Source organism: Ranitomeya imitator, chromosome 8 (assembly GCF_032444005.1).
Source record: "Ranitomeya imitator isolate aRanImi1 chromosome 8, aRanImi1.pri, whole genome shotgun sequence".
Lineage (NCBI taxonomy): Eukaryota > Metazoa > Chordata > Amphibia > Anura > Dendrobatidae > Ranitomeya > Ranitomeya imitator.
Window position 1 is genome coordinate 125256442 of NC_091289.1, and position 27612 is coordinate 125284053.

The 27612-nt window shown below is 41.7% G+C and overlaps 1 protein-coding gene across 4 annotated transcripts in view; it reads right to left on the reverse strand.

Moving 5' to 3' along the window:
• Nucleotides 1-15991, reverse strand: part of PTPRC (protein tyrosine phosphatase receptor type C) — a 260568-nt gene extending 244577 nt beyond the window's left edge. For all 4 annotated transcript variants that reach the window (XM_069737345.1, XM_069737344.1, XM_069737343.1 and 1 more), the window contains exons 1-2: nucleotides 15925-15991; nucleotides 15743-15838 (exon numbers count right to left, since the gene is read on the reverse strand). In XM_069737345.1, coding sequence (XP_069593446.1) covers nucleotides 15743-15809 — 67 coding nt within the window. In that variant the 5' untranslated portion in view covers nucleotides 15810-15838; nucleotides 15925-15991. The remainder of the gene's footprint in view (nucleotides 1-15742; nucleotides 15839-15924) is intronic.
• Between the last annotated feature and the right edge of the window lie 11621 nt (nucleotides 15992-27612).

Consider the following 27612-nt stretch of genomic DNA (forward strand, 5'->3'; position numbering starts at 1 on the left):
TCAGTCTGACAAAGGCACTTTAGTGTGCCTGTATGCCTGGCAGAATACAACTACTGTACATCTAACCAAAAGAGAAAGTTATATACTGTATATCACATAGGCAATGCGGTATCACGGCCACAGACTAATAAACTTCCAAGAAGAAGGCACATAATGCATATAAGATGGCATGCGTAACGCAGTGAGGGGTCTACAAACCCTTCCAAGCGGTGGAGAACGAACCTAGGCTAACTTAGCCCTATTATGACTCTATGTTTAAACTACTGAGCATCAAGTTTAAAACTAATATTTATTGCTAGTACATAATCCTGTGTAAACAGGAGATTTGGTCGGGGGCACATGTCAGAACGATTGTTATAACGATCATTTTGTGTGCATATTGCATTCGTCGGCAAGTCTAAACAGGCCTTCATGTCACTGCCAATTGGCTTGCACCTAGCCTATTGGCGGCCGCTTGATGACTATTAGTGATGGGCGAGCAATAAAATGCTTGGGTGCTCGTTGCTCGGGTCGAGCAAATTGGAATGCTCGGGGGCTCGACCCAAGCAACAAGCCCAATGTAAGTCTATGAGAAACTCAAGCATTTTTTCCTGGCAGCCCCCCCAGTGGTCTGCAGAGGGACTAGAAATTGCAGAAATCAATGGCAACAGTGCTCAAATGACATGTGAACAGCATGGAGAAGACCCCTGGGAGTATTTCTGACTCCCAGGTCACTGCTGTGAACAATGTTGTCAGAGTCTTACGCCACTTTTACAGACTCACAATAAATATACAAAAAGGAAACCAAATTGGATTTTCCTGGGAAATATGTTAAGGAACATCCTTTCCAGGGTAATGACTTGTATATAAGGCAAAATAACCAAAAACAAAAATGCTCCTCCACACCTTAAGCTATGCTCACACATAGCGTTTTTGATGCGTTTTTGAACTTTAGCATTGCTTTCAACCAAGACAAATGCATTCACTGGCAAATGTCATTTTAACATTTTACAACCTTATCTGGCCATGTGGTGTGTGACACATCATCAGACACATCCTGTTTCATTTATGAAGGAGGAAGTCTGAAAGTCACAAAGCCTATTTTTATAGGGCCATCAGGCGGCCTTTACTATTCTTAAAGGGCCAGCAGTCAGCCCTCACTATTCTTAGAGAGCCATCAGCCGGCTATGCTTTGCTGTTCCCATTATTAAGCAGTGGGTCTCCTATACTATTATTGTGTATGCAGTGAGTGGCAGGGCTGCTTAAAATTTGGACACATTCCAATAACTCTTTGAAGAGACGTACAGGAGGGCCTCCTGAAAACAATGTTCCCATTATTAGGAAGCGGGTCTCCCATACTGTTTGCCTATGCGGTGAATGCAAGGGCTGCCAAAAATTTGGACCTACTCCAATGCCCCTTTGAAGAGATGTACAGGAGGGCCTCATGAAAAAATGTTCTCATTATTAGGAACTGGGTCTCCCATACTGTTTGCCTATGCAGTGAATGCAAAGGCTTCCAAAAATTTGGAGGCACTCCAATGCCCCTTGGAAGAAGGAGAACCTAGTAAAAAAAATGTTCCCATTAGAAAGGAGCGGGTCTCCTATACTTGTAAAGCCCATGCACTAAGTGTATGGGCTGACAAACATTTACCCCTGGGGGGGAGGGTACACGTGAACATACTGTATTTTTTTTCACAGATATCATAAACACCCATTACAAATATGTGTTTGTTGCATCACGGACCACGGTCACCCTGGTGATATGGTGGTGGAGTATGAGGATGAGGAGAAGGAGGAGAATGAGGAGGACAACAGCAAATAGCCAAAATAAGTAAGCATATACCCATGTGTGGGTAAAAAGGTGCATGGTAATAGACCTCCCAAAAAAGAAACAGGATTTGAGGTTATGTTACGCTGCTATCATTCGATGGTGTTAAGAAATCTGGTCCAATCCAGCCCTTGTTAATTTCTACAATTAGTTAGCCTGTCAGCATTTTCAGTTGACAGACAGATGCGCTTATCAGTTATAATTCCACCAGTGGCACTAAAAACCCGTTCCGACAAAATGCTAGTGGCAGGGCAGACCAGGACCTCCAAGGCTTATAGAGCCAGTTCATGCCACGTGTCCAGCTTGAATACCCAATAATTTTAAGGCACAGAGGAATCATGGAAGACGTTGGTATGGTCAGCAAGGTACTCCCTCAGCATCTTTCCAAACTTTGCACTCCTTGTGAGAGTACCCCGCACCTCAGGGCCTGTGCGATGGGAGGGTCAGAGAAAACTCTCCCAGAACTTTGCCAGTGTTCCCCTGCCTCTGCTGTATTGAAGTTGTGCCTCTCTCGCCTGTACCCTTGGTTGTCCAACAAACTGTGACCTCTGTCGACAGCCTTTTCAGATGGGAAATTTTTTTTATAATTCCGCAACAAGGGCCTTCTGGTACTGTCCCATTTTAGTAGATCTGTCCACCTCAGGAATAAGAGAAAGAAAGTTCTCCTTGTAGCGTATACTGAATTTTTAGATAAGACCATTATATTCATTTGGTAGATACTAAATCTTGAATAGAGTAAGGGAGGACATTGTATTTTGAGAACGCGAGGCTTACGGGAAAGGCAGCATAAATAAAGTCAGCCATGCGTGCCAGACTGCTAACAGGCAAGACTTCCATGTCCTCACCAAGAGGAAAACTGACCATGCTCTCGTCCTCCTCCTCCCTGTCCTCAGGCCGTCCACGCTGGACAGACGGTATGACAATTGTGCAGGTAGTACCGTCTACAGAGCATGAAACTAGCTCCTGTTCTTTTTCCTCCTCCTCCTCATTGTCACCCAATCCATGATGAGATGAGGCAGGGCTGTGTGTAATCACCCTGTATGGTTCCTTGCTCCATTTCATCATGCTCCACCTGCAATGCATCCTCTTTGATTGTGAGCAGAGAGTGTTTCAGAATACAGAGAAGTGGGATGGTGACGCTAATTATCGCGTTATCGTGGCTCACCATCTTGGTGGACTCCTCAAAGTTTTGGAGGATGGTACATATGTCTGACATCCATGTCCACTGCTGAGGTCTTATGTGTGGAGTCTGAACTGAATACCAATGGAATTGTTGATGCTGGTAATAAACAACTGCCCTCTTCTGCTCACAAATCCTTTCCAACATCTGCAGTGTAGAGTTCCAACGCGTGGGGACATCACACACCAGTCAGTGAGCTGGAAGCTGTAAATGCTGCTGAAGCACGGCAATGGTGGCGGAAGCTATGGTTGACTTTGTAAATTGGGCACACAGGCGGCGTACTTTGACAAGCAGATCTGCAGCTCCTGGTGGATTTCGACAAACCGCTGAACCACATGGGCCAGGCATGGTACATGTGTGAGCTCGTCTTGCCTCAGAGCTGCCACCAGGTTCAGGCCATTGTCACACACAACCATGCCTGGCTGTAGGTTCAGCGGTGTTAGCCACAGATCTGCCTGCTCTTTGAGAGCTGTCCACAAGTCTTCAGCATTGTGCGGTTTGCCACCTAAGCATATTAGCTTCAGCACAGCCTGTTGCCGCTTGGCTGAGGCAGTGCTGCAGTGCTTCCAGCTTGTGACTGATATGCTCATTTCAGAGATGGAGGCAGAAGAGGAGGATGAGTTACAGGAGCTGTAGACTGTGGGGGAAACCCTGATTGACCTAAGGCCCGCAATCCTTGGCGTCGGGAGGGCGTGTTCCATACCAAGGTCCGACTGGGTCCTGGCTTCCATTATGTTAACCCAGTGTGCCATCAGCGAGATGTACCATCCCTGCCCACAAGCACTTGTCCCCGTGTCCGTGGCTAGGTGGACTTTCCTAGTAACTGCATTGTTGAGGGCACGGCTAATATTGTGGGACACGTGCTTGTGTAATTCGGGAACAGCATACCTGGAGAAATAGTAGAGGCTGAGGACCGAGTACCGAGGCACAACCGCCGCCATCAGGTTGCAGAAAGCTTCCATCTCATCTCCACGAGCCTAAAAATCAACATTTCGAATGCAAGCAGTCACGAAATGTGGGAATTTTAGTAGTGTGGCCTGTGGGGAGTTGGCTGTATATTTGCGCTTGCGTTCCAAGGACTGGGGTATGGACAACTGAACACTACACTGGAACAAGGATATGGACATGCTTGCTGATGGTGCTAGTTGAGTGTGTGCAATGACAGGTGCAGGGCAGGACAAGGGATTGGCTCATAAAGTCATTTGCTTTGCTGCCATGTGCCTGATCATGCTGGTGGTGGTCAGGCTGGTAGTTTTGCTACCCCTGCTGATGTTGGCCTGGCCGGTGGTACAAATGGCCTTTTCAGGGTTATCAGCAGAGACTTTAAACAACAACCAGACTTGGGAAGACCTAACAGTTGTACTGGCAACTTCCGTCGTGTTGGTGTTACGTGGAACAGTTGCACACCTTCTGTCTGCGGCCACCACACTGCTTTTTCCTGACTGTTGGGGTGTCCTCCTGCCAGGTTGGGTAAGATACTATATCATTCACCACCTCATCTTCCACTTTCACACCCTGGTCCTCCTCCTGACTCTCTGGCAATTGTGTCTCATCATCGTCTACCTCTTGTGACACTTTCCCTCCGTCGTCTTCATGTGACCGTGGCTGCACAAATATTTGAGCATCGCTACATGCGATCTCATCTTGCCCTGCTTCAAGAGAGGCCTGAATCTATAAATGGAAAAGTGAGCAGCTCTTCGGAGTGTCCAAGTGTGGGATTAGTTGTCTTTGGGCACTCGGCATGGTGGGATAAAGGAAGATCAGGGTGAGGAATATACGGTCCAGACTCACGGCTACTGAGATTTGACCTTGTGGAAGACAGGGTGTTGGTGATGGTGGCAAAGTGACTAGGAGCATTATCCGCTATCCAACCAACAACCTTTTGACACTGCTCTGGGTTCAATAGTGGTTTGCTGCTGTCCCCTAGTAATTGGGACAGGAAGGTCGGGTGAGAAGATGTGGGTGTTTGTTAAGGCACATTTTCAGCTTGCCCATGCCTCGGCCTATGCATGCACCATCACCATCACATCCAGTTCCCCGTACCTTGCCACAGGCCTTGCCCATTTTAAAGGGAGTACAATATTTTCCACGTTCACTACAAATGGCTGAATTTGGAGTGAACTTATATGTGATCCGTGTGACGGAAAACCACAGTTTTAAATAGCTGGCCTGTAGGTGACTATTTTTAACAGCAAACTGGTGTCAATAACTTGGCTAACACACTGCAACAAAATTTAAATGGAGGCCTAGAAATGGCAGAATTTTGAGCACAGTTATATGTGATCCATGTGACGGACAAACCACAGTTTTAAATAGATGGATTTTTAGCGCTGTAATATGGAAGGGATCTGGCTGTATTCTACAGTGCCAACAAGCAAATGGAGCAGAAAAGTGATGTTCTCTGGATTGCTTTTCATGCAAATAATCAGGATTAAGATAAAGAAAAAAATTATTCCTGACCCATGATACCTGGGGTTATGTCTATAAATATCTGTAAAAGCAGCAACAGCAGCCAGAACTGAAAAGGACCCTCTTGCTATATGCACTGCAGTCTGCCACATACACTGCCTGCCTGCCTAGCACTGATATCTATGCAGCTGGATTAGTCCTCAGAAGGACTGTTAGATGAGATGGATATGTGTATAATATATTGTGGTATACCTACACTAACTAAGAAACAAGCCAATCTCTCCCTATCTCAGCAGCACCTCTCACTACAGTGCCTCATTCCACAGTAGACTGTGACGAGCATGGCGGTGACAGGACTGATATAGACCTAATGACACTGAGCGACCAGCCAATCACTCTAATGTCACAATCAACATGACTGCGGCATTACAGTGTGTGGCAGCACCAAACATGCAGGGAGGGGACCCGAGCTCCCTCCCAGCAACCCCGGAAATACTCGGTGAGCTCCGAGCATCTCGAACAGTGAGATGCTCGGGTGAGTACTGAGTAGATTCGAGCATGCTCGCTCATCACTAATGACTATGGTTGGCAGCTCTAAATGTGGTATGCATCTTATGGCTTGATTGCCGGACCTTAGCTCATGAATTTGGTTTACATGCAGATATTGATGTCATACAGTACATCAGTACAATAGTACGATTAGCTCCCAGCAAAATGTCAGCAAGTAACTAAACAATAATTCACTCCTAGGCTTGACATACAGGATATGAATCCTATCTATTGATCTAATGAACCAAAATCAACTTACTTTTAGCTGAACTGTTAAAACCATATTTCTGTCAGGTTAATTATACCGTTACCAAACACTTCAAATATATAAGTACCGTAATTTAAAAATGATTGTCCCCAAAGCAAGTCTGAACTGGGGTTATAAAACTATGATACACAATTTATTGTGATTTTCTAGGCTATTGGACCCTACTTCTCTAGGGGCCTGATTTTACTTCCTTCCCTTAGAATAGTGGTGGGAAACCTCAGATTTACCTTTTTCCAGCCCCTGGTCAGATTCCCAGGGACAGAAGTGCTCTGGCCGGCAACTGCATTTAAACGACTGGCGAACCTTTAATTACTTTGCGAGCTCACGCACACAGCATTCACTAAAGGATGCTGTAGCTTGTGCAATGGAAGATTACTTTGGTCAGTACGTACTCTGTGGTTCAGGTTAGCACATAATGCGCTCCCATCCTACAGAAGATGACAGCAGCAGCATCTCAAGTTATGTGCTATGTATGCCCCAGCCCAGTGTCTCCAGTGATGTATATGCTCCAGCCCAGTATTTCCAGTGATTTATATGCCCCAGTCACATGGCCCAGCCCAGAGTCTTCAGTGATGTAAATGCTCCAGTCACATGTCTCCAATGATGTACATGCCCCAGCCCAGAGTCTACAGTGATACACATGTCCCAGCCCCGTGTCTTCTGTGACATGTATGCCTGAGCCCCATGCCTCCTGTGACGTTTACACCCGAGGCCCATGTCACCTGTTATGTGTAGGCTCCAGGCCCATGTCTCCAGCAATGTCTATGCCCCAAAGGCCCATGTCTCCTGTGACGTCTATGCTGCAGCCCCATGCCACCAATGATGTGCATGCCTGAGCGCAATGTCACCGCAGACGTGTGTGCCAGGGCCCCTTGTCTCCTGTGATGTGTAGGCTCCAGAACCATGTCTCCAGTGATGTCTATGCCCCAGGACCATGTCTCCTGTGATGTGTATCCCCAAGCTTCATGTCTCCTGTGAGGTGTAAGCCCCAGGCCCATATCTTCTGTGATATCTATGTCCCAGGCCCATGTCTCCTGTGATGTGTATGCCCCAGACCCATGTCTCCTGTGACGTGTATGCCCCAGCCCTATGTCTCCTGTGATGTGTATGCCCCAGGCCCATGACTCCTGTGACATGTCTGCCTGAGCACCGTGTCTCCTGTGACGTGTATGCCTGAGCCCCATGCCTCCTGTGACGTTTATGCCTGTGTCGTATGTTTACTGTGATGTTTATGCCCGAGCCCCATGTCTCCAGTGATGTGTAGGCTTCAGAACCATGTCTCTAGTGATGTCTATGCCCCAGGACCATGTCTCCTGTGATGTGTATTATCTAGGCCCATGTCTCTTATTATTTGTATGCTCAAACCTTATGTCTCTTGTGATGTATATACAGCAGTCATGGTGTCGCTTATGTGATCTATATACAACAGTGTCGTTGTTTCCTGTGTTATCTATACTTAAGACTTCTCACTGCTTTAGGTCTATAAATGTACCACCTAACATCAGCAGCACCACTCCAAGGAGAAGAAGCTCCAACCATCATATTAGGGGTGAGTTAATTAAATGTTTGACCAAATGTAGCAGTGTAATTTTCAAGTTGATAATTTCATACGGCCCCAGAAAAATGGTATAAATATCCAAATGTCCAATGGCAGAAAAAAGGTTCCCTTAGAAGAATGCTAAGAAAGAAAATGCTTGCAACTAATAACTGCCACACCCTGAAACTGAGCAGCAACTAAGCAATATTTTCATAATTCCACCCCCACCAAAGATTAGATGTTGTACTTATAGTAAAGATGAGTAAATCAAATTGCAAACACCTGTTCCAGAGACCACATTAGTATTCTGTGGCCTCTTGTCAGGAGCTCTGCAAACTTCCTCCTTCCTGCTGGCATCCTTGGTGTCTCTTCTGATTTGTAGGTCCAGCGTGACGTCATGCACTCATCATGTTGCAACAATGACATTGCTATAGGCCTATATACAAATCAGAGGAGGATTCAGGGTACCAGCATGGAGGAGCCGGTTAGTAGTGCTCCCATACACCATCCACGGAATACTGACATGGCCACTGCACAAGGGTCCTGAGAATTCACTAGCTCATCTCTCATTTTTAGCCAATTCACAATAAGAAGGAAACAGAAAATGAAAGAATAGATAAGACTTATCTTAAAGTATTTTTTTTCTTTTTTGGGGGGTGTAAAAAATAAGTAAAAAACTGCACCAAGCAGACAGTCTGAATCTGGCCTAGCAGCTTTGTTACTTCACTACAATTTATTAATCCTCATACCCTTAGATTTCTTAGGGGAAGTGGTTGATTTTTAAAGACACTTGGGGAACTTTGATTACAAAATCTAGCCATTTACTCAGAAGTAGGATGTCATAACACCCAGTTGACTAATTCTATCTTTGAATGTAATTTTAGTATGGAGTGTGGAGAATGAGTTTTAATTTTGTAAAATATGTTAAAAACAATGAAGAACTTGAATATGTATATGTATCCGTATGTTCATCCGGTTCTACACTGTGTGCAGAATTATTAGACACGTTGTATTTTGATCACATGATACTTTTTATACATGTTGTCCTACTCCAAGCTGTTCCGGCTTGAGAGCCAACTACCAATTAAGTAAATCAGGTGATATGCATCTCTGTAATGAGGAGGGGTGTTGTCTAATGACATCAAAACCCTATATAAGGTGTGCGTAATTATTAGGCAACTTCCTTTCCTTTGGCAAAATGGGTCAGAAGAGAGATTTGACGGGCTCCGAAAAGTCCAAAATTCTAAGATGTCTTGCAGAGGGATGCAGCCGTCTTGAAATTTCCAAACTTTTGAAGCATGATCACTGAACAATCAAGCGTTTCATGGCAAATAGCCAGCAGGGTCGCAAGAAGCGTGTTGGGCAAAAAAGGCGCAAAATAACTGCCCATGAATTGAGGAAAAACAAGCGTGAAGCTGCCAAGATGCCATTTGCCACCTGTTTTGACATATTTCAGAGCTGCAACATTACTGGAGTAACAAAAAGTACAAGGTGTGCGATACTCAGGGACATGGCCAAGGTAAGGAAGGCTAAAAAACGACCACTTTTGAACAAGAAACATAAGATAAAACGTCAAGACTGGGCCAAGAAATATCGTAAGACTGACTTTTCAAAGGTTTTATGGACTAACGAAATGAGAGTGACTCTTGATGGGCCAGATGGATGGGCAGAGAGCTCCACTCCAACTCAGACGCCAGCAAGGGGTGGAGGTGAGGTACTGGTATGGGCTGGTATCATCAAAGATGAACTTGTGGGACCTTTTCAGGTTGAGGATGGAGTGAAACTCAACTCCCAGACCTACTGCCAGTTTCTGGAAGACAACTTCTTCAAGCAGTGGTACAGGAAGAATTTGGTATCGTTCAAGAAAAACATGATTTTCATGCAGGACAATGCTCCATCACATGCCTCCAGCTACTCCACAGCGTGGCTGGCCAGTAAAGGTCTCAAAGAAGAAAAAATAATGACATGGCCCCTTTGTTCACCTGGTCTGAACCCAATAGAGCACCTGTGGTCCCTCATAAAATGTGAGATCTACAGGGAGGGAAAACAGTACACCTCTCGGAACAGTGTCTGGGAGGCTGTGGTGGCTGCTGCAGGCAATGTTGATCGTAAACAGATTAAGCAACTGACAGAATCTATGGATGAAAGGCTGTTGAGTGTCATCATAAAGAAAGGTGGCTATATGGTCACTAATTTTGGGGGGTTTTGTTTTTGCATGTCAGAAATGTTTATTTATAAATTTTGTGCAGTGATATTGGTTTACCTGGTGAAACAAAACAAGTGAGATGGGAATATATTTGGCTTTTATTAAGTTGCCTAAAAATTCTGCACAGTAATAGTTACCAGCACAAACTGATATCCTCCTATGGGCTCATTTCCACTTGCGAGGAAAACAGACGAGTGTAATCCGATAAAAAATCGGATTGCACTCGGACCAATGTTCTTCGATAGGTGTCATCTCATTTGCGATTTTTTTCTCAGCCGAAATCAGACTGAGAAAAAAATCGCAGCACGCTGAGCATTGCTACGATTCTCGGACGAGAATGTAAGTCAATGGGTGCGAGAAGAAAATCGTACAGCACTCGCACCATGCGAGTTTTGTCCGATTATTACGCACCGGTGTCCTTTGAAAAGCCGGTAATTCAGTGCGGTGTACAGTAAAATCACACTGACAGGTTAGAATAGAATAGATATATACACATAGAATAGATATAGATACATATATATATGTCAGTGAGACACCTATATAAATATATATTTATATTTATTGCAGCGCTAGATAGCAGACAAGCCGGTAATTCAATTGCCGGCTTTTGCTATCTGCTTCCCAAACTCGACAGGATATGAGACATGGTTTACATACAGTAAACCATTTCATATCCCTTATTTTATTACAAATTCCTGACTACTAATGTAAGAAGTGTCTTTGTGTAAAATTTGGTGGCTCTAGCTGTTAAAATAAAGGGTTAAATCACGGAAAAAATTGACATGGGCTCCCATGCAATTTTCTCCGCCAGAGTGGTAAAGCCAGTTACTGAGGGCAGATATTAATAGCCTAGAGAGGGACCATGGATATTGGCCCCCCTGGCTAAAAACATCTGCCCCCAGCCACCCTAGAAAAGGCACATCTGTAAGATGCGCCTATTCTGGCACTTGGCCACTCTCTTCCCACTCCCGTGTAGCGGTGGGATATGGGGTAATAAAGGGTTAATGTCACCTTGCTATTGTAAGGTGACATTAAGCCAGGCTAATTATGGAGAGGCGTCAATAAGACACCTATCCATTATTTATCCTATCTTCTTAAAGGGTTAATAAAACACACACACATTAGGAAAAAAGTATTTTAATGAAATAAAGACACAGGGTGTTGTAATAGTTTATTATACGCTCAATCCAATTGAAGACCCTTGTCACCTGAAACAAAGTTAAAATAAAAAATTAACAATATCCCATACCTCTCAGGCGTTACAGTCATGTCCCACGATATAAATCCATCTGAAAGGGTTAAATAATTTTACAGCCAGGAGCCTGCTAATGCAGCTGTGCTCCTGCCTGTAAAAGCTGTGGAATGAATGGGAAGCAGGGGAACGTAGCTACCTAGACTTGCGGTGCTGCGCCCCCTGCTGGCACAACCTCATATGAACTGCAGCGTGGGAATTTTTCTATTTTCTCACGCTAGAGTTCATATGAGTTTATGCCAGCAGGGGGCGCAGCATCGCAAGTCTAGGTAGCTACATTCCCCTGCTTCCCATTCATTCCCCAGCTTTTACAGGCAGGAGCACAGCTGCATTAGCAGGCTCCTGGCTGTAAAATTATTTAACCCCTTCAGATGGACTTACATCGTGGGACATGACTGTAATGCCGGAGAGGTATGGGATATTGTTGATTTTTTATTTTAACTTTGTTTCAAGTGACAAGGGTCTTCAATTGGATTGAGCGTATAATAAACTATTACAACACCCTGTGTCTTTATTTCATTAAAATACTTTTTTCCTAATGTGTGTGTTTCATTAACCCTTTAAGAAGATAGGATTAATAATGGATAGGTGTCTTATTGACGCCTCTCCATTATTAACCTGGCTTAATGTCACCTTACAATAGCAAGGTGACATTAACCCTTTATTACCCAATATCCCACAGCTACAAGAAAGTGGGAAGAGAGTGGCCAAGTGCCAGAATAGGCGCATCTTACAGATGTGCCTTTTCTGGGGTGGCTGGGGGCAATATCCATGATCCCTCTCTAGGCTATTACTATCTGCCCTCAGTCACTGGTTTTACCACTCTGGTGGAGAAAATAGCACGGGAGCCCACGTCAATTTTTTCTGTGATTTAACCCTTTATTTTAACAGCTTGAGCCACCAAATTTTACACAAAGACACTTCTTACAATAGTAGTCAGGAATATGTAATAAAATAAGGGATATGAAATGGTTTACGCTATGTAAACCATGTCTCATATCCTGTCGGGTTTGGGAAGGAGATAGCAAAAGCCGACCATTGAATTACCGGCTTGTCTGCTATCTAGCGCTGCATTCAATATAAATATATACATATAGATGTCTCACTGACATATATATATATATATATATATATATATATATATATATATATACCTATTCTATGTGTATATATCTATTCTATCTTTTCTATTCTAATCTGTCAGTGTGATTTTACTGTACACATCACTGATTTGCCGGCTTTTCAAAGGACACCGGTGTGTAAAAATCGGACAGCAATATAAAAAATCGCATGGCACTCGCATGACAATCGCATGATTTTCCTCCGTTTTTTCGGTCCGTAAATCGGACCGTTTTTTTTTCTCTCAAGTGGAAATGAGCCCTAAGATAACCAAATCTAAAAAAAAAACAACTCCAACTTCCAGAAATATTAAGCTTTGGTATTTGAGTCTTTTGGGTTGATTGAGAACATAGTTGTTGATCAATAATAAAAATAATCCTGCAGAATACAACTTGCCTAATAATTCTGCACACAGTGTAATCTGTAGCATGCATGCCTACTAAAGAGACGTTCTTTTCATTGTAGACTAAATGACTGTAAATTGCAAAATTGTCAATTAGGGGAAACTGAGTGTCATGTAAGCATGCTAAGATTGTACAGGGAATTCTAGTCCATCCTGTAGAGAGCTGCGTAGCCCATGATACAATGGGTGAAAGTGTTTTATGTGTGCCAAAGTTTCTAGGCGAGCTTTTTTCATGCAGCAAAACCAACCTAAAAAGGCGCTTGGTCAGAGACACACTACAGTCTGTGTTGTAAAAGATGATTCAGTAGTCACAATTTACAAGGCACAGAAATAAGCTCTACTTAGATACCTAATATAATCCTTTTAGTTTTCAAGTAGAGAGCACTTCTTCTGGCCCTCTCGTTTGGTACTCTGTTACTCTGTTACATTTACACTGCATTGCAAAGTAAACATAGTCGTAATTTTTCTTTAGTAAATCAATAGTACAAGTGAAAATAAGCAATTTTGTAATTTATTTGATTGGAGAAATCTGCTTCTTTCTCCTTCAAGACTGATCATTTGTTCTCAAAACTCTCAATTCACAGTCAAAATATGTAATCAGTGAAGACATATTGTTACATTACTGAGATAGGAGATGACAATTGGCACTGATAAGTCTACGTAGAGGTGAGGGAGGAGGAGGAGGAGCTACAGACATAGCTCCTCCCTCCTCCCATCTACATAGAATCTTTTCAGCACCAAATGTCATCTCCTATCTCAGTAATGTAAAGGTACCGTTACACTAAATGACTTACCAACAATCACGACCAGTGATACAACCTGGCCGTGATCGTTGGTAAGTTGTTGTGTGGTCGCTGGGGAGCTGTCACACAGACAGGTCTCTCCAGCGACCAACGATCAGGGGAACGACTTCGGCATCATTGAAACTGTCTTCAACGATGCCGAAGTCCCCGGGAAACCAGGGTAAACATCGGGTTACTAAGTGCAGGGCCGCGCTTAGTAACCCGATATTTACCCTGGTTACCATTGTAAAAGTAAAAAAAAAAAAACACTACATACTCACATTCCGATGTCTGTCACGTCCCCCGCCGCCATCTTCCCGCACTGACTGTGTCAGCGCCGGCTGTAAAGCAGAGCACAGCGGTGACGTCACCGCTGTGCTCTGCTTTACGGCCGGCGCTGACAGTCAGTGCAGGGAAGCTGACGGCGGGGGACGTGACAGACATCGGAATGTGAGTATGTACTGTTTTTTTTTTTACTTTTACAATGGTAACCAGGGTAAATATTGGGTTACAAAGCGCGGCCCTGCGCTTAGTAACCCGATATTTACCCTGGTTACAAGTGAACACATCGCTGGACCGGCATCACACACTCCGATCCAGCGATGACAGCGGGTGATCAGCGACCAAAAAAAGGTCCTGATCATTCCCCAGCGACCAACGATCTCCCAGCAGGGGCCTGATCGTTGGTCGCTGTCACATATAACGAGATCGTTAGCGGGATCGTTGCTACGTCACAAAAAGTGTGACGTTGCAACGATATCGTTAACGAAATCGTTATGTGTGAAGGTACCTTAACAATCTGTCTTCACTGAATACAGATTTTAACTGTGAATTGAGAGTTCTGAGAACAAATGATCAGTCCTGAGAAAGAAGCTGGTTTCTCTGATAAGATGTATTACAAACATTTTTATTTTTATGTGTGCTATTGATTTAAGAAATAACATTTATAATGATGGTCACTCTTTAATCTAAGTCTGACTGGAATATTTGCCTATCAGTTTGAGTACCACCAATGCTAAATGTCCCACGGCATAGAAATGTCTTGTTTTTTATGTTGACCATTTACCATTTCATGTTTACTGGTTAGATCACCAGGTTTCAATTATTAACCATTAATCGAAAATCAGTCATTTGCATGGAACATTGTACTCCACCAGCTTTATCTATGAGGAATACAGATGTAAATGGTAATTAAAGGTAAGGACTGGTGTTTGCATCCCGTAACACATAGCAAGAACTATGACAATTTTTGACTAGAAAATGTAAAGACTGTCAGTTTGGGCTCATTTATACCCATACTAGTCATTGTGAGCTTCTATGCCTTTTATTTGCTAAAAAAATATAGTAAAAAACATCTTTAAAAGCCAGGATTATTCATGCTACAGTTATAAATGCAATCCAAAATAGCCACAAAACAAGACAAAAAATAATGTACCTAAATGTTCTCTAGTCTTCAAAGAACAAACCATAAAACAAGTGAAAAACCATAGAATGAAACTGTGTGAGAGGAAATTCATAAACGCTACAGAACTGATCTGGATGCTACATGTAAAATAAGTACGGTAACGAAAGAAAACTAGAAAAAGGCCCAGACAATACCAGGAGTAAGAGTGATTAATACATAAATCGATCAGTCCTTCTGGACACTCAATGTTTACTTTATGTCTAATAATTTTACATATATGAATACTAAAACCTTGGCGACCACCCTAAAAATCATGCGTGTGTTTGCGAGCACATCCACACCGGTACAATTATTGTAAGGGTGAATTGTACACAAAGAATTATACTGATGTAAGACATCCGTGGAATTATTTTATGGACATATGAGATATATATAAAGAAGCATCCTCAGTTACATAATGAGCAATTCTCAATATTATGAAGAAAATTCGGCCCTATGTTACAAAGTTCAATTCTAGCAACAAGTTCAAACCTCGGCGTATTTGAGCCGAATGTGATCCTTTTGCAATAGATCACAATAGTACATTACTATAGAGATCAATGTTAGAATTATCAGATCTTATTTTAGGTCTAATTTGGATTTAATATTTCCTATAAAGCTCACAAATAAAAAAAACTCAATCTGCATGAAAAATTAGTCACCATAGCCAACGCAAAACCTAATATTACAAGTTAATTAACTTTATGATCAATATTACTCAAATATAATATTTGCCCTGCTTTGTCAATACAAACACCCGAAGGTTTATTATAGTTTTGCACTTACCTATGGTAAAATGATTTTCATCCCATAGAAGAAATCCAAGTAGTATCAGTTTTAGATACAAGTTCATTGTGTTGATCGCTCCTTGTGCCCCTTTCCCTACAATAATTGTGATCCAGTTAGCATCAGGTTAATAACATTTCAGAATTAACTTAGAGAAGTAGCATTTTCGTGCATGGTAATACCTTGTTATCAATCCTGTTGCAGCTTCCTCCGTGACTTAGTGCTGTGAGCACACCAAGCAATGAAACCCTCAGACCAGAGCTTAGTTTCATCCTACCTACTTCTTCAAAGCTTCCAGGAAGTTGGTTTATAAACCGCGTTGTCATTTCCTTAGCAAATTATGTACTATGAGTATGTCACAAAATAAATTTAAGTAGCCTGGCCACACTGTCCACCATAGTAATGGATGTACCGAGCAGGATCTTTATGTGGGAGCGAAAAAAATGCTGAGATGTCATTTAGCATTTATTTCCAAAATTGTCCCAAATATTTAAAGATAAGTCTAACTTACCTCCAGTGGGGTAAATGGCTATGTACACGTACATGGCATGTCTGTGGTACAGATAAATTAAGCTGATAAGTGATAAGTGCTATCCTTTGTACCAAAAAACAGCTATGCTGTACAGGAATAATTGTTTCACAATGTTGTAATGTAGCAGAATGTAAAGGTTCTGAAATGGGATTTGAAAGAATTAATGGTGTTCAGAGATAATACAATACCTTCTGGCAAACTGCACCGGGTTAAAGTCACCAAAAACTGGATATAAAAGAGTGAATTAAAATGTGAAAAAAATGGCTTAATATGCTCCATTCCTGAATCGTTTTGTTAAAATAAAGACAAAGGTGATAACCCCTTCCATTTTGCATTTTAGCATATTTTGAGTGTGTGAATGACAATGGTGAACCAGTATTTTTCGATTAATTCTAAACTGGGCAAAGGTTTGTACAATTTTAAATAAATTAAAATTCAAGCTTAGCCTCACATGGAAAAAAACAATCAGCAACCAAACTGATCAATGTAAAAAAGAACTCCAAAAACATAATTTACATTTTCTATTAGCAATTTTTGCACAGACTGAAATTGCAACAAATGGCAGAAAAATTAAAGTTTAAAGGGAACCTGTCACCCCCCCCCCCCCCCCAGGCATTAATAAAAAAAAAGAGCCATCTTGTGCAACACTAATGCTGCATTCTGTCAAGGTGGCTCTTTTAGTTCGGGTCCCTGCAAACGCTGCACTAATTGCTTTTATAATTTGTCACTGATACTTTGAAATAAACCTGGCGGTGGGTCTTTTTTGCCCCAGACAGAAACGCCTCCCAGCTGTCTATCAGGGCCTCTGTGTGCCGGGCGCCGCCTCCTCTTCCTTCATTAGCATCCCCGGCGACTGCGCTGTAAGGTTTTTTCGGGCATGCACAGTTGCGCTGCCCTTTGAACTTACAGCGCAGGCGCTGGGGACGCTAATGAAGGAAGAGGAGGCGGAGCCCGGTACGCAGAGGCCCTGGGTGACGGCTGGGAGGCATTTCTATCCGGGGGAAAAGACATGCCCCCAGGTCTATTTCAAGGTATCAGGGACAAATTATTAAAGTGATTATTGCAGCGTTTGCAGGGACCCAAACTAAAAGAGCCACCTTGACAGAATGCAGCATTAGTGCTGCACAAGGTGGCTCTTTTAGTTAAAAACGCCTGTGGGTGTTGACAGGTTCCCTATAAATACTTTGATTGCAGTTTTTGTTCTAGTTTTGAGTTTATTTGTGTTGGGTCACATTTCAAATATAGAGGTACTGCAGTTTGAGAACAGATCATCTCCGTTATGTGGTCAGATGTATCATAAGAGGATGAAATGTGCAATTGTCTGTTCATCTTCCACAATGGCGCACAATCCAGAGACAGAAAAGTACGCAACCTTAGATATATAACGGAAATCAGCACACAATATGTAAAACAAACTATTTAAAGGTTTGTTGAGATTGATTTTTTCTTCAATATCTGTGATGGGGTCCATATGTGGAAAAGTTCAGGGTCTTGGCCGGCTTTTACACATGGTAGATGCCTGATGCGTTACATAACTGGCATCTGTATCTAGCAGCAGTGGCCAGAGCTAAGTTTCAATCATTGCTATTAAAGTGAACCTGTCAACAGAATTTTGATTAGTAAACTACAGGCATTGTCAGGTTGGTAGTGTTAAACTGATTAAAATGATACCTGGGGTTAGAAGTTTTCAGGTAATGATATGCCGGTGCTCCAAGGCGGACTGTAGGCAGAGTCTTATCTTCCTGCTCTAGGCCAGAGAAACCAAAGAAAGACCTTACAACATGCTGCTCCGAAGCACAAGCAAGCTCCTCATCATAGAAGCAGAGAGAGAGAGGCAATGGGCAGGTCTATCTATTACACAAGAAACACAAGATGAATTTCTTCACCTCAGTTATCATTTTAATTGTCATCATCCAGGACTGGGTTTTGTTCCTATTCCATCCTGGTCTGGCTGGGGTTAACTATTTCTGCCTCCTTCTGAGGCAGGGGCTGCTATTTAGTGCTGATACCATCTGGGACCGGTGTCAGTGATAGTTCCGGTCCCTCGGCTAGAGCAGCTGACCTAGGTTACTCAGTTGGTAATCATTGTTCCTCTGTGTGTTTTATCCCTGTGGTGTATGAATCTGCCTGTTTCCTGACCTGTTTCCATCCTCCAGTTTGGTACCTTTCCGTCCTTTCTGGTGTCCTGACCTCCTGGCTTTTTACAGACTACTCTCCTGTTACTTCCACCTGACACCGCGTACCCGTCTGGCATCTGACCCTTTTCCATCCCTGACTACGTTTTTGCCTTACCCTCTGTTACTGCACTCGGTCAGCTCCCCGACTCCCTGGCGCAGTGATGACGCTGCTCCCCAGTCTGTTTAGATGCCGCGATCGGCAGGTTCGTCCCATCGTGCTCGCACGTCACTTTGCGGCACCTGCACTGCTTTCCAGCGGGTCTTCTCTCCCAGGGCTCTGCTGCACCCAGCATTGCAGCGCTCATTGGGGAAACACCTCCCGCGTCGCGGTCAGGCGCAGCATTACATTAATCAGTTTAACACTGCCAACCTGACAATGCCTATAGTTTACTTAGCAAAATCCTGCTGACAAGTTTGCTTTAACCTTTTACATTTCCAAGAATTGCACTGATGGGTTACCATAGCTTGCTGAAGGCTTCCATGGCTGCAATCTTGTATTCCTGTGAAGTCCAGCCATGGGCTGGGCTTCATAGGAAACCTCCATTTTCACTGTATACTTCAATACTGTTGTATAGCAAGATATAAAACAAGCCATCAATGATCACAGGTACAAGTCCCAATAAAAAATTGAAAAATAATCTAAAATAAGTAAAAAAAAAAGGTTGATACAGATATAAAAACATTAAAACTATAAAATCTCAAATCAGCCTTTATTCACCGTTAAAGACACCGAAACATGTTTTGTTTTGCTATGTCTGTAAAAGTCTATCAAAATGTAAAATTAATTAACCCTATAAAGAGAAAAAAATTACCACACATCTCAAAAAAAAACAATACAAAGAGATCAAAAGAAGTTTATTCTCAAAATTGGAATAAATCAATAAAACTGTCAGCTTGATACAGCAAGCTTAATTGACAGAAAAAAAAACAATACGTGTTTGAGAAAAAGGTGACAAAAAGCAGAAAAATAGTTTAAAGAACTTTAAATGGAATCTGTCAGCGGGATTGTGTACAGTAACCTACACACAATGTCAGGTCGGCGCCGTTATACTGAATAAAAGGGTTGATGAAATCCATTTTGTTGTGCCACCAATTTGATTAAGTGACATGCTTTTTTTCAAATACACACATTAGTTTATTCACTATGCAAACTAGGGGGCAGGTCCGTGAGGGATCAGTGACCTGTCAGCAGGCTACATTATGAATATATAATCAGATCACCACATACATGAACCCCCCTCAGGGTATGAGAATCTCATTAACCCAAAACTGAAAATAAAGATTGAGAAACAACAAGACTATTTCATCAACCAAGGTATCATTTTATTCAGTATAACGGCTCTGACCTGACACTGTCTGTAGGTTACAGTGCACAATCCTGCTGACAGGTTCCCTTTAACACGTTAAAAAATACATGCAAGATTGGTATCACCGTTTACAGGTAATTTTTACTGCAGAATGAACACTGTAAAAACAAAACACGTACAGTAAATTAATGACAGGGTTAAATTATTTTTAACCATTTCATTCCACTTTCATTCCATTTTTTTCCCATTTTTCAGTAAATTTTAAGGTAAAACGAATGGTATCATTCAAAGCTACCGGTATATCTTGTCTAGCAAAAATAAAAACAAGCCATTATACGGCTGGCTCAACAGAACAGTAAAAAAGTTATGCCTCTTGAAAGAATGGGAGGAATAATCGAAAAGGGCAAAAATGAAAAATGTGTAATGATGTTTTTAGGTAACTGATAGGTAAATAATCCATGATAGGGCACAATCCATTAAAAAAAGCTCACCCATAAAAGTAATTGGCCAGAACTCAACTTTCCTCATTATCCGATCTCTTTGTGACACTTTTTATAGTACGGACCATGGTTGCTGAGGATTATTATACTATATATTATACCGTTATACCTCTGTGAAAGAAAATAGAAATACCAATCTGTGTACGCCGCAGAATAGAAATAGTGACAGCTTTCATTGTTACCCAAACAGGGACAGCCATCCCCCAAAATTGTTTCATGTTCTATTTGCCTACTACATGCCTGAGGAAAGTTTGTTTTATCTAAATTATTTTCTCATTTTAGAATTGAATTAATTTGAATAAAAATATCACTTGAGGCATATATGTAATATACTTCAGTGTTCTACAAACCAATGTACCATGATGAGGTTCTTGGGCAAGTAATGGTCAGCTTCCTGAGAACGTACACCCAGAAAATCACAGCAGACCTTATACTAGTGATGACTATTACCTTCAACACTTAACTACTATTACCTTGAACACTTAACTACATCATTTACAATATTATCTTATACATGTGAAAAGGGTTACACACATACAGTTGTGCTCACAAGTTTACATACCCCGGTAGAATTTTTGCTTTCTTGGCCCCTTTTCAGAGAATATGAATAACACCAAAACTTTTTCTCCACTCAAGGATAGTGGTTGGGTGAAGCCATTTATTGTCAAACTACTGTGTTTTCTCTTTTTAAATCATAATGACAACCCAAAACATCCAAAAGTTTACATACCCCATTTTTTAATACCATGTATTGCTCCCTCTAACAACAATGAATGCTTGAAGTCTTTTGTGGTAGTTGTGTATGAGGTTCTTTATTTTCTCAGACGGTAAAGCTGCCCACTGTTCTTAGCAAAAAGCCTCCAGTTCCTGTAAACTCTTGGGCTGTCTAGCATGAACTGTGTGCTTGAGATCTCCCCAGAGTGGCTCAATGATATTGAAGTCAGGAAACTGAGATGGCCACTCCAGAACCTTCACTTTGTTCTGCTGTAGCCAAGGACAGGTCAACTTGGCCTTGTGTTTTGGATCGTTGTCATGTTGGAATGTCCAAGTACGTCCCATGTGCAGCTTCCGATCTGATGAGTGCCTCCAATATTTGCTGATAATGTGCTGCATACATCTTTCCTTCAACTTTGAACAGGTTTCCTTTGCCTTTGTACCTCACACATCCCCAAAACATCAGCAATCCAACTCTGTGCTTTACTGTAGGAATGGTGTTCCTTTCATCATAGGCCTTGTTGACCTCTCTCCAAATGTAACGTTTATGGTTGTGGCCAAAAAGTTCAATTTTGGTCTCATCACTCCAAATTACCTTGTTCCAGAAGTTTTGGGGCTTGTCTCTGTGCAGTTTTGCATATTGTAGGTGAGATACTTTGTGGTATTTGTGCAGTAATGACTTTCCTCTGGTGACTCTGGTGACCATGCAGACCATTTTTCTTAGAGTGCCTACTTATTGTGTATCTTGAAACAGCCACACCGCTAGTTATCAGAGAGTACTGTATTTCCGCTGATGTTGTTTGTGGGTTTTTCTTTGCATCCCGAACAATTTACCTAGCAGTTGTGGACAACATTTTTGTTGGTCCACCTGACAGTGGTTTTGTTTTAACAGATCCCTTGATTTTCCATTTGTTAATCACAGTTTGAACACTACTGACTGGCCTTATCAATTCCTTGGATATCTTTTTGTATCCCTTTCCTGTTTTATACAGTTCAACTATCTTTCCCCGTAGATGCATTGACAACTCTTTTGCTTTCTTCGTGACTCACAATCCAGAAACATCAGTGGCTGGGTGAAAGATGCAAGAGTCTGGATCCCAGAAACTCACTCAGCTTTTATGCACACATACTGATTACAAACAAACAGGTCACAGGTGAGGATGTTACCTTTAGTAGCCATTCAAACCCATTTGTGTCAACTTCCGTGCATGTTATCAGGCCAAAATCAAAAGGGTATGTGAACTTTTGATCAGGGTTATTTGGATGTTTTGGTTTTCATTATGATTTGGAAAGAGAAAACACAGTAGTTTGACAAAGAATGGCTTCACCCAACCACTAAAAAAGGCCAAGACAGCAAATATTCTGCCTGGGTATGTAAACTTTTGAGCACGACTGTATAACATATTTAAAAAATATATAGAAAAACTCCTAAAGTAATATATTATATAAAAAGGTGTATATAATTTGTCGGCGGTCAAGAGGCCATAAAGAGTTTGTTACTGTAGGGATACCCTGAGGCCAGATAAACAGTGCTGCGAAACCCTAGGGTTTTCTCTTTCAAAGCTTATGAAAAGGAATTTACTGCAAATCTAATAATCAAATTTTTATGCTTTCCAAATTTGAATACAGATAAGAAAGAGAAGTCAACCGATATAAACCAGCATTGTTTTTATGCATGACATGTATGAATGGACGAGTCACCTAAGCAGGACAGATTACATTATACAGTGTGTCTGAACTGGCGCTTCAAAGAAACCCAAAGGCAAATGTTAAGGTATTCTACCGTATGGGTTAATCATCTATGTAGTACAACTTTTATCAGAAACCCTGTTGATATCATCTAAAAAAGCAGTATTGTTGCCTCGCACTCCTTTGATGTTCACATAGTCTGAGCTGAGCTGCTATGTACACCTCCTGCGTAATGTTGTTCTTCCTGTAAAATAAAAATGAAACTTACCTTAGTCAAAAAACAACATTTTTAGATTTCAATTATATTTTACCTAAGTAATTGAAATACCAGACTTCCTGTAGATTAGGTTGATAGATAGGTGGATGTCATGTCTGTGCCATATTCCCTTGATGACGTCGCAGATGCACTTACAGTTTTTCTGGCTATAATTCACTGTGCACCATCATCATAATTTACTAAAAGAAATTACTTTTAGAAAAGGCTGAGTCCATTATTTAATTTAATGGATAATTTAAAATGCGTTTCCTTTCAATAAATTTATGTTTCCTCTAATATCATAAATGTTTTCTCACAAAAGATCACAAGAAAAATTAATGAAAACTGAATGAATTAATAAAACTCAGTTAGGGTTGTAATAGTAAATATATTACATTAACTGTTAAAGATAAATGGATCGAGTCGCAGAAGATTGATTTTGAATCAAATTTCTGAAGTTCATGTTTTCACACAAATGAGATAAGCATTATGATATTCTATTTGCGGTTGGCATAAAGAAACAAATAGCATCAGAGAGTGGGCTAACACCATTTTACATTGCTGCGCAAGCCTCCCCGTAATGCCCTCGGCTATGTCATTTTAGAGATGATCACACCTTGTACAGTGGTGGTCACTACTGGGGCCATCATAGATCAGCGATCTCCAGGGGATCACAGTTTGCACGGCAGTCATTTTCCATCTCCAAAGTCACTAAGTCTCTCTCTCCTGTAGAATATAAGCTCTTATGGTCAGCGGGGAACTCTGTTTTATCCGTAAATTTTAAGCTCTTTTTGTCTGTGGGATCCTCTTTTTCTCACTCGTGAACTGTAAGCTCTTATGGCCAGTGAGGTTCTCTTTCTCGCTATCTTCTCCCCAAAATTTGTGCAAATTTACTTGCCGCAAATAGAATTTTTGTGGAAAATTCAGCAAAGCCAGCAAATTCAAATGTCAAAAGATCCACTCATCTCTATTACCTGTATTACATTACCTAGAGTTATAGATTACAGCAGTATTTCCCAAACTCCAGTCCTCATGGCCCCCAATAGATCATGTTTTCAGGATTTCCTGAGTATTGCACAGGTGAGAACACCTGTGGCATTTTCTGGTGCCTTTATGGGAATTCCATACTAAGGAAGTCCTGAAATCATGATTTGTTGGGGACCATGAGGATGGGGTTTGGGAAACTCTGGATTGGAGAAATAAATACAATATCACTGGACACCTAGCAGCATCTCCCATATGTAGATAAATTGATTAGCAGATAGCTGACAGTTTCTGAAAGAGCAAGCAGTTACTGTGTACTTTGTCATTACTGAAGAGGTGCTATATCAAAGAAGAAGATAATTGCCCCTAAGGCAGGCTAGTCATATCTACTCTGGAAGTAACAGGTCACACAAATGTTCTCTCTCTGCAGCCGCGTCTCCCTCTCAGCTCTGACTCGGCCTACTTGTCTCAGCTTTCTCAGCTCTGGTCACCCGGATCTGGCCACTAGGTCCCTCACTTGCAATAGGTCACTTGGTCTTCCACTTGGATTTTATTACTCAGTCCTTCTCTCACAATGATGGCTATAATACAACTCTGCTGCACTGCCCGTCCATCCTGGTACAAGTTTTCATGCTGACTCCTCCCCTCGCTTTCCTTCCCGAGCTTTTTATAATTACTAATTGTGCCACAGCTGTCACCGGATCCCATATCCTCTATAATCTTCTCCCTCGTGGGACATGTACTTCACTCTTGGGTTCCTACTACTGCAATTATTTCTGCTTTCACTTTCTCTACAGTTTCTGACCAGCAGATGGATGTGTTTGCTTGCAAATACTCTGGTAGGCATTAACTATATACATCTCCTGCTGTGTTCATCTCCTTACATTACACATTGCAGGCATCTTGCTGGCCTCATAAAATGGCAGGAGGTGGCAGTGAAAATTATTAAGGTGTCGCGCACAATGTAGGAAAGACTAAGTGCACCATAAAGAGATAAGGAGAAGGGAGCCCAACACTAGGGAAGGGGGGACTGGAAACGCCTGGGCAAATCTAAAGTCACCCTGTCTGCCCTAAACATCCCTATATAGGTTCTCCACCTATCGCCGAGCTGAAACCTAATCTCTGCCTGACCCTGGCGAAAACTCCTACTTAGGGAATGATGGGGTGAACTACCTCTACCTTTAAAGACTGCTGGGATAGATGAACAAAAGGAATACTTACCGTATCTTGAGTAGACTCGGAGATGTAACACAGATGTCCTCCAGTAACACCAAAGGGAAAGATAGCTGACTGCTATAGCTCCAATTCTCAAGAGGTGGAAATGGAAATATCACAACAACTTCCAGCAGCAGGCTGGGAGTCTAAAAAAACCCCAGACCAGGTGTGTCAATTAGAGGAGAAAGATTGCCACTGGATCAAAGAGTCAGAAGGGTTAAGAAGGTGTCTGCAAAGCCAAACGCAGAGACCTTCTGCAGCTAGAACATGTCATGCAGCAAGATAACATCCTGAAGCAGACAAGTTTTCTTCTATTCATTTACTTTTAGGATTTGTGTAGAAATCTGATGAATTTTAAACACTACTGTCAGTATTGCTGACTTGACTTTTAAAAGTTTTTTCTGCACTGGTTATCAAAAAGTAACGTATGGCCAAATTTGTATATGGAGACATTGGGAAACTATAATAAATCAATAAGATTTGAAGTGATATGTCTATAATACATCATTTTGATATGAAGAAAAGACCTTAGCTTTATTCACAGTAAACTGCTACAGTTTAACATAAATCGTGAACTGCCATAAATGAAAAAACAACAATGGCACAATTCTAAAGTATGATGTCCCAATATAATGTAGCAAAAAGAAAACATAGTTCGGTGCCAAGGCCGGCGTCACCACCCAGTGCACCCGGGCAAATACCGGAGCCCTGAGCAAGCGGGGGGCTCACTCGCCATCGGGGACACTAGCAGGCTATGGGGCCCATGAGCCGATTACCTGATGCCAGAGCAGGTGCTGGTGCTGCGCCCTCCCCGTGCTTTTATCTGTTTGAAATACTCACCTCTCCTCATTCCTCACTGGCCACAGCTCTGGTCTTTTCCATGTCTTTTGACTCTCTGGCGTCTCAGGGCAGAGGGCATAATGATGAATGATGTCACAACAGCGTGCCCTCTGCGCTGAGCAGTACAGAGGGTTAGAAGAGGCTGAAAACACCAGAGCTGAGGAGATATAAGTATTTGATTATTTATTTTCCTTGTATGGAGCCCTTTCTCTTTGGAGCATTATATAGGGCCCATTTTTGATGGAGAATTATATGGGGCCCATTCTCTGTGGATCATTATATGGGGCTCATTTTGTATAGAGCATTATATGGGGCCCATTCTGTATGAAGTATTATATGGGGCCCATTCTCTATGGATCATTATATGGGCTCATTTTGTATAGAGCATTATATGGGGCCCATTCTGTATGAAGTATTATATGGGGCCCATTCTCTATGGATCATTATATGGGTTCATTTTGTATAGAGCATTACATGGAGCCCATTCTGTATGAAGTATTATATGGGGCCCATTCTCTATGGATCATTATATGGGTTCATTTTGTATAGAGCATTATATGGGGCCCATTCTGTATGAAGTATTATATGGGGCCCATTCTCTATGGATCATTATATGGGTTCATTTTGTATAGAGCATTACATGGGGCCCATTCTGTATGAAGTATTACATGGGGCCCATTCTCTGTGGATCATTATATGGGGCTCATTTTGTATAGAGCATTATATGGGGCCCATTCTGTATGGAGTATTATATGGGGCCCATTCTGCATGGAGTATTATAATGTACCCATTCTGTATGGTGCATTATAGTGGGCCCATTATTCTGTATGGAGCATTATATGGAGTCTATTATTCTGTATGAAGCTTTATATGGGGCCCATTATTCTGTATGGAGCATTATATGGAGTCTATTATTCTGTATGAAGCTTTATATTGAGCCCAGTATTCTGTATGGAGCATTACATGGGGTCCATTATTTTGTATGGAGCATTATATGAGGTATAATCTGTATGAAGCATTATATAGGGTCCATTATTCTGTATGGAACATTATACGGGGTCTATTATTCTGTATGAAGCTTTATATGGGGCCCATGATTCTGTATGGAGCAATACATGGAGCCCAGTATTCTGTACGGAGCATTACATGGGGTCCATTATTCTGCATGGAGCATTATACGAGGTATAATATTCTGTATGAAGCATTATATACGGTCCATAATTCTGCATGGAGCATTATGTGAGGCCCATTATTCTGTATGGAACATTATATTGTGCCCATTATTCTGTATGGAGCGCTATGTGGGGCCTATTATTCTGTATGCAGCATTATATGGGTTCCAATATTCTGTATGGAGTATTATAAGGGGTCCATTATTCTGTATGGAGCATTATGTGAGGTCCATTATTTTGTATGGAACATTATATGAGGTCCATTATTTTCTATGGAGCAATATATGCGGTCAATTATTCTATATGGAACATTATATGTGGTTGATTGTTCTGTATGGAACATTATATGAAGTCCATTATTCTGTATAGAGCAATATATGGAGCCCATTATTCTGTATGGAGCATTATATTGGGCCTTTATTCTGTATGGAGCATTATGTGAGTTCCATTAGTCTGTATGGAGCAATATATGGGACCCATTATT